The sequence below is a fragment of the Canis lupus genome, chromosome 7 (assembly GCF_011100685.1).
Source record: "Canis lupus familiaris isolate Mischka breed German Shepherd chromosome 7, alternate assembly UU_Cfam_GSD_1.0, whole genome shotgun sequence".
Lineage (NCBI taxonomy): Eukaryota > Metazoa > Chordata > Mammalia > Carnivora > Canidae > Canis > Canis lupus.
In genome coordinates this window covers 72315438-72333883 of record NC_049228.1, presented here as the reverse complement: position 1 = coordinate 72333883, position 18446 = coordinate 72315438, and the positions used below count along the sequence as shown (strand labels likewise).

At 48.4% G+C, this 18446-nt stretch overlaps 1 protein-coding gene across 1 annotated transcript; it reads left to right on the top strand.

Annotated features, from left to right (window-relative positions):
- Positions 1-4427: 4427 nt before the first annotated feature.
- Positions 4428-17826, top strand: TMEM200C (transmembrane protein 200C). The gene is made up of 3 exons (XM_038541817.1): positions 4428-4719; positions 5516-7295; positions 7649-17826. The coding sequence occupies exon 3, from the start codon at positions 7743-7745 to the stop codon at positions 9771-9773; it is 2031 nt and encodes a 676-aa protein (XP_038397745.1). The 5' UTR covers positions 4428-4719; positions 5516-7295; positions 7649-7742; the 3' UTR covers positions 9774-17826.
- The last annotated feature ends 620 nt before the right edge of the window (positions 17827-18446 follow it).

The following is an 18446-nucleotide window of genomic DNA, read 5'->3' as shown; positions in this document are numbered from 1 at the left end:
TCGTGACCTTGACACTAGCATGAGTTTACCCTGTTTCCAAACTGAAGTTCTGGAAAGGGATGCTGAGTTCTGCATCTCAGAGGTTCGTCTGTGGGACTTGGGGGGAGTGGAGGCAGAGGCCAGCACCCGTCCCTTGGGCAGGGCAGGGCTCCATGGGCAAGGACTAGAAACACAAACCGTGGAACCTCTCACCGTGAGGAAACCCAAGGCCAAGTGCTGCCTGTCTGTGGACATGCTGTCCTTGTGCTTCCAAATGTTCCTGCTCTATCCAGGCTCTGCTCAGTGTTTTTCTGCCTATCTTGTTTCCCAAAGAAATCAAATGAGGCTTTAATGTACTGTTACAGTTCACATTTTCTCACAGGCTCTTTCATCCTTTACATGTGCCACGAAAACATCTGTGAGGCTACCAAGGATATGCTGTGGTGGAGTTGTGGATAAAAGACAGGAGGACAGCCCGGGTGGCTCAGTGGTTTAGCGCCACCTTCAGCCCAGGGCCTGATCCTGGAGACCCCGGATCAAGTCCCACGTTGGGCTCCCTGCATGGAGCCTGCTTCTCCCTCTGCCTCTCTCTCTCTCTCATGAATAAATAAATCAAAATCAAAAAAAAAAAAAAAAAAAGACAGGAGGCCCAGTTACATCAAAATTTCAGATAAACAACAAAGCGTTTTTAGGTTTATGTCCCATGCAATATTTTTATTTGCTAAACCTATTGCTTAGTTTCTTGCTTTCTTTTGTCCTGCTTTTGCTCATCATGTTGCTTCTTCCTGGCAGGGGACAAAGCCATGAGGAAACAGAAGTTTTACATCTTGTGCTCGACTCTGCGGTAACAGGTTCCTTCCACCGTGTTCAAGATGCCAGAAAGAAGGCCTGAGGGTCCCTTCTGTGATATCCTCAAAGCTTCAGGCTAAAGAATGTTTTCTTGGTTGTGTCTTCACAGACGAGGAATTTGGCTGTAGAGTGACATGAGTTGGAAAATGGGGTTCCCCAGCAGAGTGAAGTAAAAGGGTCCCGGCTAAGGGCACAGAGAGAGAAGCAGCAATGGAAAGAGTGTTTTGCCTTTGGTGAGTGGCCCTGGGCCTCCGCCATGTGGACAGGCAGCAGAGTTCAATCACAGCAGCTGATTCCATAACCCATTCCAGAGAGATTAAGTGCAGATGCGGTCCCATGTGGCTCCTGATGAATAGGAATAGAATGGGAGAGTGAGGAAAACAAGCTGGGAGGGGGGACTGGCAAGGTTGAAAGCTAAATTTCATGTTTACCACGTGGAGGGCATTAATTTATAAAAACTTCATTGGTTTAATCCTCACCATAATGCTAGGAATTAGTGTCGCTGTCCCCATTGCAGATGAGGAAACTGAGGCCGGCAAGATTAAGTCATTTACTTACTTAAATAAAGCAGCTCGTTCATGGAGGATACAGACTGGTTCCAGATCCCACTGAACGAAACTGCCTCTGTGTCTGCGGCCTGAGCAATCGGTGATGGCAGGGTGTGTGGAGAGGTTGGCATCACTGAGCTGTTGAAATAAGCCAAGCTCTTCCTCCTGCCCGCTCCTGGAGACCAAAAGGGGCCTGGGTGGACCCATGGCCTGCCACCGGCTCCTCTGGAGCAGTGCTGGGAGCCCAGGCTGGGGAGCCAGGCCAGGTTGATGAAAAGATCAGAGGAAGCAAATGGGTTGTGAATAAATTATGAAACTGAAAAAAATTACATAAGGATTGTTTTTAAGAAAGAGCAAATGAAAGGTTTCAGGTCAGTTTAGTCCAACTAAAGGAAGCTCATCTTTTCCCCCCAAGGCCTTCATTGCTCTCCTGCTACAGTATGTTGTCCTGCGCTCCGAGTTCTTGAGACACTAATGAATCATCACGATTAGCTGGTCTTAGCCCTTTAGTCCTTAGCAGGGTGACAGGAAGTATCCCACAATCCCAGAAATCATCTCAACTGAAATGGCTGGTAAACTCAGAAGGAAAATAATTCCAGGGGGGCCAAATAAGATAACTCCACACAACTCAGAAATCCCTAGGAATGTATGTTGATACTATACTATTACAGAGACAATAAAGGACTCCGCTGGAAACAGATGGGATCTGTCTGATTTCCTCTGATACCCTGACCTAAAAACAAAATTACTGAGGGTAGTAACACTCAGGTTAAGTAGAACAGTTCGGAGTTCCAAAGAGCTCAGTTTGGAAGGAAGCCTCTAAGTAATAAACCATAAATCTTATTGCGGTCATCACCATAAGAAAAACTGGCTATGTCCAAGGCCTATTTGTCTAGAAAAGGATTCCTTTCTTCTTCAGATCCCTTAAGTGAGTTTTAAATGTGCAAATGATGACTATAATTTATACGGAAATTAGAAACTGCTAATGACTTAATCCCTCTAAAATCCTAATGAAGTTCTGCGATATTATTCTCTTAATACAGCTTGGCAAACAGAGGCCCACAGAGGAGAGGAGCTGCCATCCACGGCCCCTGGCAGCCAGCTGTGTAATGAAATGAGATCTCAGATCCTGTCTTTGCACAAAATACCAGATTATTTTTGAGATTCAAGGAATCTGGAAGCTTGGGGGCAAAAAACAAACAACAAACAAACAAACAAACAAACAAAAAGCCTTTTACAGATGACAGCCAGACCTAGTTATTTCTCCTTTGCAATGATTTCTCTAAAAGAAAAGACTCCAATGTGTAATTTGAAACTTTCCCTTTACATGGCTTGTTTTCTAGTGAAATCTGAGCAGGAACAGAGAGGTGGAAAGAGGTGGGTTCTGAACACCCTGATCATCACCCAGATTCATTATTTGCTTGGAAAGGGTGACAGAGGTCATCCTTTCCAACAGGCAGGTGCAGCGTTTCCTTTCAGGAAACGTCTCTCCTCCATCCCCTTCCACCTCCCCAAACATCTCCACCCCACCCTTCCTATTAGAAGGTCCACATATCACTGAACCTGTAAATGTTTGTGTCCTTATTGTTCTTTTTGAAAAGCAGGTGCCTGTGCTTTAAACACAAGCGAAGGCTGTGTACATTAAGGAGGAACAAATTTGTAAGTGGAACTGTGGCCGGCAAAGCCCTCCTGTGTGGGTTCTGTGGATCCCTGAACAGCAAAACTCAGCATGTATAACATGCACACCCACGGCACACCCACACCCACACCCACACCCACCACCACCCCCAGCTTTCTGTCTGGACCCCAAAGTTCGGACAGCACTCTTTGTTGCCTGCTCTTCTCTTGCTTTCTCTCCGAATCCTGGTTGCCCCACTTGGACAGATAATCACAATCTTCCTTACTTTTTCAATACTCCTGTCGTTTTCACTTTGCAGTCGAGAGGACAGAGCCGAGCTAGGAAACAGGATCTCTCCCTCTCTCCCTCTCTCATTTTTAAGATGACGTAGGGAGTTTGGGTATCCTCCCTACCCCCCACCTCCGTCCTAACCCCATTCCCCGAGAAGTGGAGTTTTTCCTTTTTAATGCTCGCTGGTCACCGCACGGGGTGGGGGCAGGAGGGGCGGCCCGGGAAGCACCCCGAGCCGAGCCGAGCCGAGCCGAGCCGCGCCGATCTAAGCCCCGCGGTCCCTCCCGAGGGGGCCGGTCCCAGCGCCGGGCTCGGCTGGGGCGCGGGGGCATCTGCCCGGGCCCGCGGGGCACCCAGCCCGGGGGGGGGGGGGGGGGCGGCTCCGCTCCGCCCGCCCGAGTTCGCTGGGGGACAACTTACTGCGCTGGCTGTGCGTCCCCGCCGCCAACTCCCGAGCGGGAGGGGGAAGCAGCCCCGGCCGGGTCGTGCCCGAGAGCGGAGGGCAGGGCGAGCAGAGGAGGGCGCGAGGCCCGGGGCCCCGAGCGCCCCTCGGACGCCGGCGGGAGACCCTCCGGGAGGCACGGCCCCGCCCGGGGCGCAGACAGGTAGTTGGAGGGAGAGGAACACAGCTCCCGGCCGAGGCGGGCGGGGCGGCGGGCGGCGGGCGGCGGTCCCGGGGCGCCCGGGGGCGGGGGAGGCCGAGGGGCCGCGCGCCCCGCGCCCCCCGCCCCGCCCCTCCCGCCTCTCCCGCGCCTCCGGGTGCTCGCGCGGCGGCTCCCCCGAAGGCCGGGCGGCGGGGGCGGCGGGGGCGGGGGCGGGGGGACGGCGGCGGGGGCGGGGCGGGGCGGGGCGGGGGAGGGGGCGCCCCGAGCCGCCCAGTCGGGCCGGGTACCGACTGCCATCCTGCCGCAATTTCCCTGTGTCATGGCTCCGGTCTCTTAGCAACCGCCGCGAGTCCGGCCGCCCCGAGCCGCCGCCGCCGCCGCCGTCCCCGCCGTCCCCGCCGCCGTCCCCGCCGCCGTCCCCGCCGCTCCCCGCCGCCGCCGCGGGCTCAACTCCACCCGGCGGAGCCCGGCGCGCCGCAGCCGCACAGAAGAGGCGCTGGGGCGGCCCGGGAGCGCCGCGGCTGGGCTCGCGGGGAGGCGCAGGGGGAGCGGCGGCGGCGGGGACGGCTCCCGGGCAGGATGCGGGCTGCGGAGGACCTGACACTTCTTGGAAACTCTTGGAAATGGCTCCCGCCTCGGCAGCGGAGGGGCCCGCGCACCCGGGGCGGCCGCCTGCCCCCGCCGGGCTGCTGAGCCGCGTTCGGCCGGAGGCCCCGAGGCGCGCTCCCTGCGCCCCGCCGTCGGCCCGGGCTGAGAAAAGTTTCTCCATGGTTCCTTTGTGTCGCCCGAGCGCCCGAGCGCCGGCCGCGAGCTGCCCCAGCCTTCCCGGGTAAGTGAGCGATACCGCTGGCTCGCGGTGCTGCCATTTTGAGCGATTCGGTGAGCCCTCGGCCCCCGAGCCCGCCCTGCCCACCCTGCGCCCGGGGCTCGGGTCTGCGCGGCCGCGCTGCGCGGGGCGTCCCCGTCCCCGTCCCCGTCCCCGTCCCCATCCCGGGCGGGCTGCACCGGCCGCGCTGCCCGCAGGAAGCGAGCTCGGGATCGCCCGCACTCCGCTCCTGCCTGTGCTCTCTCTCCAGAGGCGGACTCCGGCTGCTGCACTCATGTGACTCCAACATAAATAAGCAGACCAGATAGCAGGGCCGGGGGCTCGCGGGGGGCCAGGACCTGGACCGAGTCCCGGGCTGGCCGGGGCGCTCCCAGCCCACAGGCGGGGGGAGCCTCAGACGCAGAGTGGGGCTGAATCCATCATGAGCCGAGAACTTGAATGTCTCTCTTGGAAGCGGTTGTATTTTTAGACATCCCTCCTTTGCTCCCCCCCCCCCCGCCCCATCCTCCATCCCTTAACCACGGAAAGACCAGCACCAGGCAGTAAATTGCGAGGGCAGCCAACCTCGACTGCTAAGTTTGCCTCCCTTCATTATGTACGAAGAAAAGCCTCCAAAGGTGGGTCTTCCCGGCCATCTGACAGCTGTCAGTATTTCAGGTCAGATGGCAATACATTATGAAGGAGTTCAGCCTCCAGCGGAGCTGAAGGAATGATAAAGTAGGGAGTTAATTACTAGCTATTAAACTAATTTTAAAGATCTATAAACGATTGTTGAAACCCATTCCAATTCTCCTTACAGTCTTGCTACCCGGAGCCAAAGCTGCCTTATCGAAGAGAAATACAAGTGGGTATCCTCCTCCTCAAATATGCTCAGCCTCCTGCTGCACCTGATCAATGCCCAGCCAAATGCTAGCCCTTCCCTAACCTCTGGGAGAGCCACCCTGCCAACTGAGCCTAGCTTTGTTTCTAAAATGTCTGGCTCTTAAATCCTCAAAATAACCGCAGATCTCCAGATTATTGCATTAAAGATGCTGTAGTCTAGGGATCACTTAAAACAGCAGTCTCTATGTTACAACTACACAATAAATGTGCTTATTTTGGGGGGTGACAGATGAACAGTAGCTACTCTTTTTTTTTTTTTTTTTTTTTACAATCTGTACTTACTGGTGCAGCCTCTACTTAAAACAAAATTTTAAAGGCGTATAGATGTATTCTCTCTACCAACCCCTCCCAAAACTACCTAGTATTTCTCTTCTCTGCAACCAAGTTCCAAGGAGACATTGGTTTGCAAACATTGTAAAGAGCTGATTACCGTTTGCTTTTCCACCAGTGGAGAAAAGATTCTGCCTAGATTGACATAATGGAGGGATCAAGGGCCAAAGCTCTTTACCCAGGCACCAATTAAAAGCAAAATTCTTCCTAAGTAATCCCACATTTTCAAAGGGTAATTTATTCTAAAACATGAATTATTTCATAAAGGATAAAATACCAAAAGGCTTGTGAGTGATATCAGAGCCTTTCAAATTCATACAATGCCTCAATTTTAGCATCTCTGTTATAGGAGGGAACACAACCAATGGAACAGAAAATGTTTTACTCTGGGGATCCAGCAGGATTGAGATTTTTAGAAGCTCACAGATATCCACAAAGATACATCTGTGCATTTACCTACCCGGGCTGTATTATAAACGACTAAACTTCCTATAGGATAGTCCATTGATTGTTGCCACCCTACCTTCCTAAAAATGACCTCATGAGAGAAAGATGAAGAAAAAACAAGCTCTCACTTGTGGGGATGTCATTCAACAAATCATCATTATTATGTAGACTGCTATACCTAGTTAATTACCTACTTATTTGAATATTAGGATTCTGAAGAGTGCTGTTGGCACATTAAAAAGGGGTCAGAAAGCTATTATGGGAGAGTGGCTGTTGGTTTTTTTTTTTTTTTCTTTTTAAGATTGTAATTTTCCCACAGGAGAAAAAAAAAAAAGATCTTAGAGATTCTAAGGGACTTCTCAAAGTCTCTGATGAGATTTAGCACATGATACCTTTAAGGGAGTTCCTCTGGGGGAGGAGAGGAGGCCAGAAGGAAGAGCTCAGTTACATAACCAGTTACCTAAAACTAAATATTCCACCCCAAGAAGCTGTCCAGATGTTTCAAAAAAAAAAAAAAAAAAGAGATGAGGAAAAGGCTGCTTGCCTGTAGCTGTAGAAACAGCAAGCGGTGGGAAACAACTTTGTGGAGGGATTTATTGTCAGAAGAGTGACGTCGTTCTAGTGTTGTCCCCAAAATGAACTCTTTATTATCTGCAGTAAATAAGTCGTCTGCCTGCCAGTATGTGACCTTTAATTTTCATCCAGTGATGAAAATTGCCTTTGTCTTTATAAAATAATAACTTTTGTGACTGTTTTAGTGACTTTGGGCTAAACATTAACAAATTCCTCTGCTGAGAGCCTTGAGCCTCCTGTACAGCTCCCGTGGCAAGCTTCTGATTCCCACAGGACAAAGGGAGAGGCTTTTGCCAGGGAAGTCCTCAACCACCGCTCTGAGTCCCCACATTTGGTTTCTACTAATGGTCAGCACTTCTTCAGCACTTCCTCAGCTGCCAGCGTTGGGGGGGGAGGGGGGGGTTGAGACCAGAGACGCTGGAATATCACCTACAGGGTGTGTGGGATGAGGGGGGTGGGGAAGAAAAGAAGGCGTTCTCTGAGATTGTTTTATCACCTCCTATCAATGACTGCAACAGCGTTTCTCGGCCCTAATCCAGCCACCCCACCCCCTGGTCTCTACATCCGGCACCCCACTGAGTGGGTGGCCCTGGAGTGGGGGGTACCCCTGTGGTGGGACCTGGGAGCGGGACGGTTGCAGAGCGTGGGATGTTGCTGCAGCCGAGCCTCTACCCTCTGACTGTCTTCCTCTGCTTTGCAGCAGGAGGAGGTGGCGGAGCAGCTAGTGGGCAGCTGGCGCCCCCACTACGCAAGCCTCCGCCCCGGAGACTAGCCCCGCGCGGCCCCGGCTCACCATGATCGCCACCGGCGGCCTCCTGAGGATTTCCGCCAGAAAGCAGGATCCCCTCCGCCCCCCAGGCCAGGTCCCCAAGCGCAAGCGGAAAGCCAAGAGAAGGCGCAAGAACGACGTGGTGGTGGTGAAAGGCAAGCTAAAGCTGTGCTCCATCTCGGGGCTCATCGCCCTCTGCGGGATCCTGGTGCTGCTGGTGGGCATAGCCATGGCCGTGGTGGGCTACTGGCCCAAGGCCAACGGGACCGGCAGGGACGGGGCTAAGCAGCTGCCGCCCGCCGCCAGCGGCCACCGCGTCCCCACCGTGGCCAACAGCAGCAGCAGCAGCGGTGGCAGCCGAAACCGGTCCAGGAGCCCCCTGGGGGCTCGGGGGGGCGCCAACTCCAGTGCGGCGGGCGCGCCCCGAAGCACGCCGCCCGCGCGGTCCGCCGCCCCTGCGGCCTCGTCCCCGTCTGCGGGTCTCTTCTTCCGCCTCTTCTCGGGGTACCTGCACTCCGACAAGCTCAAGGTCTTCGGGCCCCTCATCATGGGCATCGGCATCTTCCTCTTCATCTGCGCCAACGCGGTGCTCCACGAGAACCGGGACAGGAAGACCAAGATCATCAACCTGCGGGACCTCTACTCCACCGTCATCGACGTGCACAGCCTCCGCGCCAAGGACCTGGCCGCCGCCGCCGCCGCCGCCGCCGCCTCGGCCCCCGCCCCCGCCCCCGCCCCCGCCGCGGCGCCCCCCGGAGCCCCGCCGCTCAACGGCTTCCTCAGCTACGTGCAGTCGCGGGGCCTGGAGCTGAAGCCCGGGGGCGGCGGCGGCGGCGGCGGCGGCGGCGGCGGCGGCGGCGGCGGCTGCGCGGGGGACGCCTTCGGGGCGGCGGCGGTGCTGGCCCGGGGCTCGTGGCCCCCCCCGGGCCCGGTGGGCGGCGGCGGCGGCGGCGGGGCCAAGGGCGCCGCGTCCCCGCCCGACCTGGCCTCGTCCCCGCGCTGCCCGCGGGAGCCCCCGAGCCTGGCGGAGGCGGTGTACAGCATCTACCGCGAGCGCTCGGGCGCGGCCGGCCGTCGCCGGGCCGCCGCCGCCGCCGCCGCCGCCGCCGCCGCCGCCGCCGCCGCCGCCACCGCCGCCGCGCCCGCCAGCAGGGGCGGCAGCCCGGCGCCCTGCAGCCCACCCGAGAGCTGGGGGCGCCAGAGCACCGCCAGCTCCCTCGTGGACTCCTCGCTGAGCGCCTTCGCGCTCCTGCCCTTGCACGGGGACCGCGACGGGGACGCGGACGGGGACGCGGACGGGGACGCCGACGCGGGCGGGGAGGGCGCGAGCTGCAGCTGGCACAGGCCGCCCGGGGAACGTGGCTCTCGGGAGATCCCGCGGGGCGAGCCCGACCTGAGCCTCACCGACCTCCGCGGCGGCCCGGGCGGCACGCGCTGGGCGCCGGGAGAGCTGGGGGAGCCCGAGGGCGCGGCGGCGGCGGCGGCGGCGGCGGCGGCGGTGGCGGTGGCGGCGGCAGCGCGCGCCGCCAGGGGGCAGGGCGGCCGCCTGCCCAGGACCGGCAGGTACGCGGCCGTGCGGCGCCGCAGCACCAGCGGGCTCCCGGACTACCGGGCGCCGCCGTCCCCCGAGCCGCCCCCCGCCCCGCACGGCGCGGAGCTGGACCCGAGCCCTCTGGCGCGAGCTGCCTCCCGCTCCCCGCCCCCCGCCGGGCCGGCCTCGCCGAGCTCGGGGTCCGGGTCGGGGTCGGGGTCGGGGTCGGCCGGCGCGCCCCGCTGCCAGAAGGGCCCCGCCGGCCCGCGGGAGGCCGGCCCCTCTGCAGAGTCGGCCCCGCGAGCGGCGGCCCGTCCGAGCGCAGACTGCGAGGCCGCCGCGGCCCCGGGTGCGCCGCAGAGCCCCGGGGGGAGCCCCGGGGGGGGCCCCGGCCGGGGGCGCCCCGCGGCCCAGCCCCCTCCGCCCGCGCAGAGGCACTTTACAAACAAGGAGAAACTTTTCATGATCTCCCGCTCCCGCGCCGTAGCGGTAGAGGACGGAGACCCGGAAAGCACTGGCATTTAGGGAGAGGAGCAGCGAGAGCGCGGGAAGGAGCCAGAATTGGGGAACCGCCCACTTGAATCGGCGAGTTTAACCTTTCCCTGGTTCCTCGTGGACGTACCCGAGGAAATCATCCAACACCCAAAGAGCTGCGGAATGTTATCCTTGAATTGCGTTCACGAGATTCCTGTAGATAACTCCAAGCAATTATTATTATTTTTTAAAAAAGCAAACTAGTCTTTTATGTCCGATGGTGATTGTACGTTCCATGAAAACCAAATGTATTAAAAGGTCAGCAATCTAGTTCATTAGATAAAACTCTCTTAATTTTCTTAGGATCAAAATAATATATATTTTTTTGAGAGTGACTGCACTTTACTCCAACTGCCCCCCGCCCCCACCCCCTTTAACCCAACCCTGTCCTCTGCCACTGGTTTTGTCCGTCGCTGCTTGTGAATGACAAGCTTTCCTTCTCCTGTGCTTTTGCGGAGCATAGAAGGGTTTGTCTGAGTTCGTTGAGAACTGACCTTCCTGAAGGAAGTCAAAGCCAGAAGCAAGAGTGTGTGTGTCAGGGAAGAGCACTTTCCTTGCCCCGCCCCTACTCTGCTCCCAACAGCCCAAAGGCCTCTTTATTTTTTAAAAGGGTATTTACATTTTGCTACTAGGGTATCTAATGGAGAAGGGGAGGGGCAGCATCCAGATGGATTGTTACATCCCTAAGTACACTCTACCAAGTACACAATACTTTATTGAGTATTATCACTCCTGTATTGCAAATAGCGTTATTAAAAATCTTTTTTTAATAAAAGAAGTTTCCAAACAAAGAGTTAAACATAATATCGCTTCATTTTGCCTTGGAACTAATACTTCTAACACACATGCAGCATCGAACAGGTCAGCTGGTAAATCTAAAATATTTTGCTATGTCACTATATATGATTGTAGCTATCCTCCCTCCAATGCTCCACGTTATCATGACTCCACCCGTTTCCAGTATATTTTTAACTTTTAAATATAAGGTAGTATTGAACATTTGGGAGTTTCTCTTTCAAATAGAATGAAACATTCAATAAATAGTGATTTTCCGTAATACTTCCAAGTTTACCTCAAAGTATTAATCTACAGAGCACCAGGCTTATTAATGGCCCCTTTTCATCCTCTTGGATTTTTTTACTTACTTGGTTTTGGTTTTAAGTTCATGATCTTGACTCCATGGCCTACGTAGGCTAAAAAGGTAATGTTTTAATAATTTGGTAGGTAGTTTACACTTGGTTTTACTAAAAGTCAATTAGTTACTTTTCAAGAACAGTAAACAATGTACCTTTCTGATGCCCTCTCCCTTTGGATGTGAAGGCTGAGAATCTCAAGAGTGGTATTACTTTTCTTTTGGCCATTCGGGCATGAGGCTATCACTGTAGGAGGCTCAAATACTGATTTTAAAGGAAAACCAGTCAACGATGTGGTCGTGTTAGTCCCCATGGATGAAGCAGTGGAAAGAGAGCAGATTCAGGAGTGAGACTAGGCCCCTAGCTCTCAGCATTTGCTAGCTGTGTAGCTTTGAACAGTCACAAATGCTGAGTCTCAGTCATTCATTCTATCAAATGGGGATAACTAGACATACCTCATGGAGGTATGAGGGGGTGGGCAAGGAGTTATGCTACAGAGGGGAGCAGAGTACCTGGCTCAGACTGCGTATTCAGTAAATGGTTATTGTAATTATTATTATTATCGTTATAATAAGTTGTCTGCATGCACGCTGTAGAAGAATAACCCTTCAAGTTGAGCTCAAGAAAGCCTGGCTAAAATCTGGAATATCCACTTACTATCTGCATAACCTTAGGCAAAAAACTTAATCCCTCTGGGTCTCTGGTGGATGATAGAGTCCCTCCGATTGCCTTCAGCTCTAGAAGCTTTACTTCATTTCAGGGTATTTGTTTTGTCCTGGGTATAATCATATTTGTACATACAACCTTGCAAAGTGAATATACTTTGCAAACTACCATTTTAGTGTGACATTCTGTAATCCATTTAAAAGGACCTAATTTATTTCCAGATTGGATCTGTAATTAATCTTATCAACTCACTCTAAAGCTGTGGATTCACTTATTTGGCTCTTCTATAGGACAAGTGAGTTTCCACTAGTAAGAGCAACAAGCAAGTGTAATGATACCTCCAGATAGTGTTAAATTTCATTGGCCTCTATTGTTTTATCATACTTCCCCCCCCCCCTCAATTTGTAATTTCCCTAGTTTCTCTTCTCCATTATCTTGTATAATGGGTAATACACTGAGAGAGTTTGGCGGGTTGTTTTAAAGGGAAAACAGGCGCCAGTGCTCTAAAATCCTGTTTCCAGTCCTCAGAAAATGCACTGTAAGGCATTTAGCAAATTATAAAGCCACTACCTCTTAATTTAACTAGAGAGGTGGAGAGAATAATATTTATCCCTTATAAATAATATTTATCCCTTGTCTTAGAAAGTTCAGTCCAACCAAATGACTAGAGTTAACAATACTGATCGCCTACTTATATAAAACAGATTAAACACTTGTAGTTTGTATTGATCTTGTGGACTCAGATCCTCAGAAATTAAATAACTTTGGTAAACTAGCTTAGTATCAAATCAAATCTATCTTATCCATTTAGCAATTTGACTAGATCTTTTTTTGTGTTTTCCCCTGAAGATAAAGAAGTCTAAGCTCAGTTTTTCAAGCCTTGGGAGGAGCTCAGGCTTTCATCAGACCTCAGAAAGAATCCTCTGCGATTATGAAGGTGGTAATTTATAATCTTCCCTTTCAGAGGATCAGAGATCTGCAATAATGCTAGATTTCTACTCACTACTTACTGTGGGCCAAGTTCTGTCCTACATGCTTTATGTATATATCACCTCAATTACCCCTCATGGCAGCTCTAGTGAAGTAACCTTATAGTCCCCATTTTACAGAGAAAGATACTGAGGTCAGGATGGTGGAGGGCTCGCCCAGGTTACACACCTGCTAAATGGAGGAGCCAGGATTTATTTTTTATTTTTTATTTTTTTAAATTTTTATTTATTTATGATAGTCACAGAGAGAGAGAGAGAGGCAGAGAGGCAGAGACACAGGCAGAGGGAGAAGCAGGCTCCATGCACCGGGAGCCCGATGTGGGACTCGATCCCGGGTCTCCAGGATCGCGCCCTGGACCAAAGGCAGGCGCCAAACTGCTGCGCCACCCAGGGATCCCAGGAGCCAGGATTTATACAGAGTTCTGAGGATTATCTGGATCTGTTGGCAGATGCAGAACTGAAATTGGCATTTCTGGAGACCATCAGAATATTTTCTACCTTCTTAGCTTCCTGCTAAATCCTTTCCCAGAAACTGTACTTAAGAGACTTGCAGAGAAGTGTTAGGAGGCACAGCCAGTTTAAAAGCTGGAATCTGTGTTTAAGTGTTCAGGGTGGCATGAACAAGGTTTTTCTCCATGTGACTTGGCAGGAATTATTGGGCTCAAATCAATCAGGATTATTAGGAGGGACTTTAGAGATCGTGGAATTTATCCCCCCTTTATAAATGAGGTTGCTAAGAATTAGAAAGATGGGACAATTTGTTCAAAGGTAAACAGTGGCAGGACTAGAAAGCTAAAATAATTCCAGCCGTTGACACATGCATCCATCCTCCCCCACCGCCCCATATTTCTACCCTGTACTAACTAGTTGGGTGACAGTGGGCAAGCTACTTAGCCTCTCTGTGTCTCAATTTCCTTTTCCATCCAATGGGAATAATAATATTCCCTACCTCTCAGGACCTGACCAAAGATTCAAAGAATTACTATCTGTGTAGAGCATTTGGGACTTGGCCCATGGAGAGTGTCATAAAAAGTTTTACTTAAAATAGAATTAATCTGTTAAAATCATTTTGTATTACCTTCCTTTTTATTAATGGAATAATTTCAGGTTTAAAAATCTAAAGTATGAGGCAACAAAGCATGACTTGGATGGGGGGGGGGGGTGTCACATAACCTTTACCTGAGTTTCCACATCTATTAGGTGGAGAGAATAAAGAGCATCTGACTCATGAAATGAATTATTTAAATGAGGCCTAAATAAACTAATATCCTCAAAGAACTTAGAATCACTCCTGGCACAAATAAACCTTCAGTCAATGTTAGCTGCTATTTTTAAGGCAAAATACAGAAAATTAATTAGTAGGCTAAATATACTACTCACTTGTTAGGGACAAACTTACCCTGCATTGAGAAGTCTTTATATAGTTTAAATATATTAGGAAGAAAAATTGGACCTCAAGAAATGAGAAGCTCGGCCCCTGCAATGTCCCCAGTAGAACACAGAACTACTGAGAGCTAGGTACGGGCCCTCACGGTCCCATTGTCATAACATTATATAGTTATGAAAGTGGCCACAAACTGCTTACATGGCTCTATTTCATGAGTATTCCTTTCCGACCAGGAGGCTGGCTGAATCAGGAAGGCCGGGCTAGCCCTGCAGTCCAGGCCCCTTTCTGTTAGAGGAGCGACCTGGGAGGATTGCTCCAGTGAAGACCTACATGGGGCAGGGGCCTGTTGGTCTATTTACATTTCTAGACAAAAGGTTTTTTTCCATACTGGTTTTCTCTTTAGTCATTTTGATTTCTTTTTGAAGATGGGGTTTTGAATTTTTCTTTTTGAGTTACAGAGCTTAAAAAAAAAAAAAAGCCCTCCAACAACATAAAATTAGAACAAACAAAGTTGATGAATGTGCATTTGGTCAGAATAGCATTTTTGTCAAGATACAAAAACACATTTTACGTTCAAATAAAGAGTAGGATTGATATTTGTGGAGTTTGTTTTCTATAAATCCAGACTATTTATTTTTTATTTTTCGGGTAAAAATCACTGGGTGAATATTTAGACTAAGTTTTTGAATGACTAGCTCTGAAAAGCATTTGGAGACTTGTTTCTCTTCTTAGGGAAATCATCTTTGAGGTTTCTTTTTTTTTTTCTTCCTTCAAAAAAGAAAGTCTCTTTAAATGGATGTGCAAATTGTTTGTTTTTTATATATTAAGTCATCACAAATTGAGGGGTCCATTTGCATTCACAACTTTAGTCAAACACTGCCTGCCACTCGCCAAACCAAGTGAGTTTCTTATTATGTGTGTCATCTATTTCTTTATGATGTCAGAAAAGCACTGGGCTGTGGATCTATATATGGTCATGAGACACAGTCGGAGTTATAAATGACTGCCCTCCTGGGAATTTAGCCTTCACCCCTGAGCTGGGGGGCACGTTAGGATTTCTACCACCTGAAAATATATTTATTCAACTTTAAACTGACTCTCAACCCACCCCATCAATAATGCCAGCCTATGTTATGGCCCTGTATGACAAACAGGATGGGCGGCTGATTCATTGCTAAGAGAACAGAGTGTTTCCTGCTCGTGATGTTGCCAGTCAAAAGACTAAAAAAGCTTATGCAAATTCACCTGCAATATCATGAAGCAGCATGCACCTGTCTCAATAACCTTCATGGCTTTACCTTTGCTTCAGACTCCACGCTGTGACTGAGCCCCATTAAGGGCAAGAAGGTTGACTGTCAATCACAAGGGAGGAAAATAGGAAGCAGACCCAGAGGTGGAAGAAAAGGAGTCCTGTGAAAAAAGAACAAAAAAACATGAAATAAGATTGAAGTCACAATGAAAGCTTTTTGTTTCACATATGAGTATGTGGTCATTTGGTTTGGAGATCATGGGTTTGTAGACAAGTGTCTTAAAATGAAACATTACAGTCACTTTTATTCCTTAGAAAATATTTTTTCAGCAAATGCATGGTTGGACATTAATTTGTATAGTTTTCAATATTTCAGAAATTCAGTGCCACATTGTGTCACTGACACAAATCCACTTATTCTAAGAATTGCTAAACATCTAATTTTGTTTGCTAATGGAAAAGAAATGGGAAGATATAAAAAAATTGGTCTTACATTGAGAAATTTGAGTATCTTTATGTCTATACTTTCAAAGGATGAAAATATCAGTTATAATTGGTGTATTAGGTCAACTGAAGCAAGGCAGGCAAAAAAAAAAAATTCTTTGCGTTAGTGTAGGTCTTTGGCCATTGCTTTGTTTTATGTGGTAACTGCCTTATTACTCTGTTTTTCAGACATAACTGAAAAGAAATAATTTCTTTTCACTTGTAGGAGTAAACAGCTTTGTCTGAGGCAGTGAGTTGCCCTTTCAGTAAAATACATACTTCATTTTGGGTTAAATTGTTCTATCTCTCTTTCAAGATACATTTTTAACTGCCTATCATAAGTCAGGCAGCACTTTGTTGGGTGGAAAGGATTAAACTTTAAGACACAATTCCAGATCACCGGATCTTGCAGATCTTCTTGACACAGGCGCATAACCGATGATTTGAATATAATGTAAGTGTCACGAGTATCATGATGTGGACCCTGGCAGATGAATCTTGAGAAATGAAGAAAATGTCAGCGAGGTGCAAGAAGGTAGGAATGATGTGTCAAACAGTGGAATCAGCATGAGCAACTACATGGACACAACACAATTCAGCAAGCTAGATATGTTTCATAAGACAACTATACTTGACTTTCCCTAGAATCCCCACAACTTCAGAGGGACATGTTTATTTTGAAAAAACAAAAAACAACAAAAGCCCAATCTATTTGTCTATCTATCTCCTTTTATCAGTAGTAGAAACATTCGGAATTAAGGTGGAAGTGATTTGGGCATTAAAATACTCCAAATGTCTATTCTTTACCATTAGACATTTAATTATTCCCCATTTGTAACTGACTTCAACTAGCAAGAATTCTTTCCTGAGAGGTATCAGTACATGGATGTTTATTCCATATTCTCATTGGAACTAAACTATATTTATGAGCAAGAATGATTTGTGCTGAGTTATATACTGCTTTAAAATAACAATTTAATTTTAATGTTCAAGTCCTGGAAATCATTTCTCTAGATGTGTTATAAAGGGCTAAAGCTGAGTGGGGAACCTGCCATTTGGCAATGTTTGTGTGTTTCCGGCATGCTGGATAATGTTGCCTTGATCCCTGTGCTGTGAGCGTTGGAAACAGCATAAACTTGAGGATATCTTAGTGCAGGGCATTTTTACAGAACTTAGACATGGTAACTGAATGTATTTCTATGTCAATTTGCAAAATCATTTATATCAGATCAAAAATAATTTATCCTTGTTAATTAAGCATCCCATTTGGATTTTTTCTCACATCCATGTTCTTAGCAAAAATAAAAATTATTTCAGGCCTAGTTATCCTTTTGCAAATGTGTATGAGATATACACCAAAAAGACCATGCTTTCTAATTTCTAAACAGGCAATAATTTGGGGATGGTTACTGAAACCAGATTCAGCCAGAATAATGGTTCGACACTGTATGAGTGCAGCCTAATAATTCATTTACTCACCAAGCTGCTGACTAAAAGATAGCTCCCCCCCAAGAAAATCTACTTTTCAATATAAATATTCTATTAAAGTAAACAAAAATATAGTATCCTTCTGTTTTTTGGAATTCCCCACATTTGTTTCCTCCAGGCTCTTTTTTAGTGCTTAAAACAGTGAAGGCAAAAATATATAATGTGTTTATTCTTTTTTCTAATCCACAAAAGTGAGAATTTTGCAAAAGCGCTTTCCCTTGCACATAAAGTTCAACAGATATTATCAATTGCGGTTTTATTGTCAGAGCCACTAAATAAATCTTTCATAGAGATATATTTATGGGTAAGAGGCTTATAATTTGGAAATACTGATAGATAAAGTACTATGGCTAATACAGCATAGTAAATGATGCCAGGAAGCAAATTGAATTCTTGATAGAGCAAGAAAATTCAAAAGACTAATTTGGTGACCTAACTGCTAATCCTTCTGCTTATATAACCACACATCTCAATGTGTTTGGAGCACAAAATATTACCTCAGTGCTTGCACATTTGATTGTACAATTTCTTCCATTTGTATCCTTAATTTCCTTTCAGTTTCATGCCTGAGAACATTTCTTGAATTATCAGTCTTGCTTGCTTGGGATTACTACTTTAGAAAAAAAAAAAAAAAAGAATGCATTTATAATACTATTAGCAGAAGTAATAATAATAACAATGGGCTTAAAGGAGACCAAAAAGTAATTTGAGTACCTTACTAATAATATAGTAATTGCACTCAATTTTTTATATCTTCTCAAATAGAGAGAAACGTGCTGCCAAAAAGCCAAACCACGATGAAAGTGCATGTTTGCAATCTCCTCATTTCTTAGATCCCACAAATGTTGGACTCTCAAAAACTTTTTTATTTTTACGGTGTATTCTAAGCTGGGATATGGGAGTGAATGTGTTCCAAGATTTCTTTTATTACAAAGTGGATGAGAAGGAAATTTAATAATGCTATAACTGCTTTAAAAAATGCCAGCTTTGATAAAGTCAATGGCAATTAAACATTACACTTACAAATAAATTGAACAGAGCATCTGGCTAGCCTGTAAGTATGAATCATCTCCAATGGAAGTACCAAATACTAGCAAAATAAATATAAATAAAATGATACAAAAAGAAAAAAAAAACGTATTTCAGGCATGATTAGAACCATGAGTAAAAATAATCCAAGTTGATGTGTAGCAATTTCTAATGCAACATAATTTTAGAAAATTATTTAGTGATTGTATAACTGTGACATGCCTGGAAAATGTTAATTAA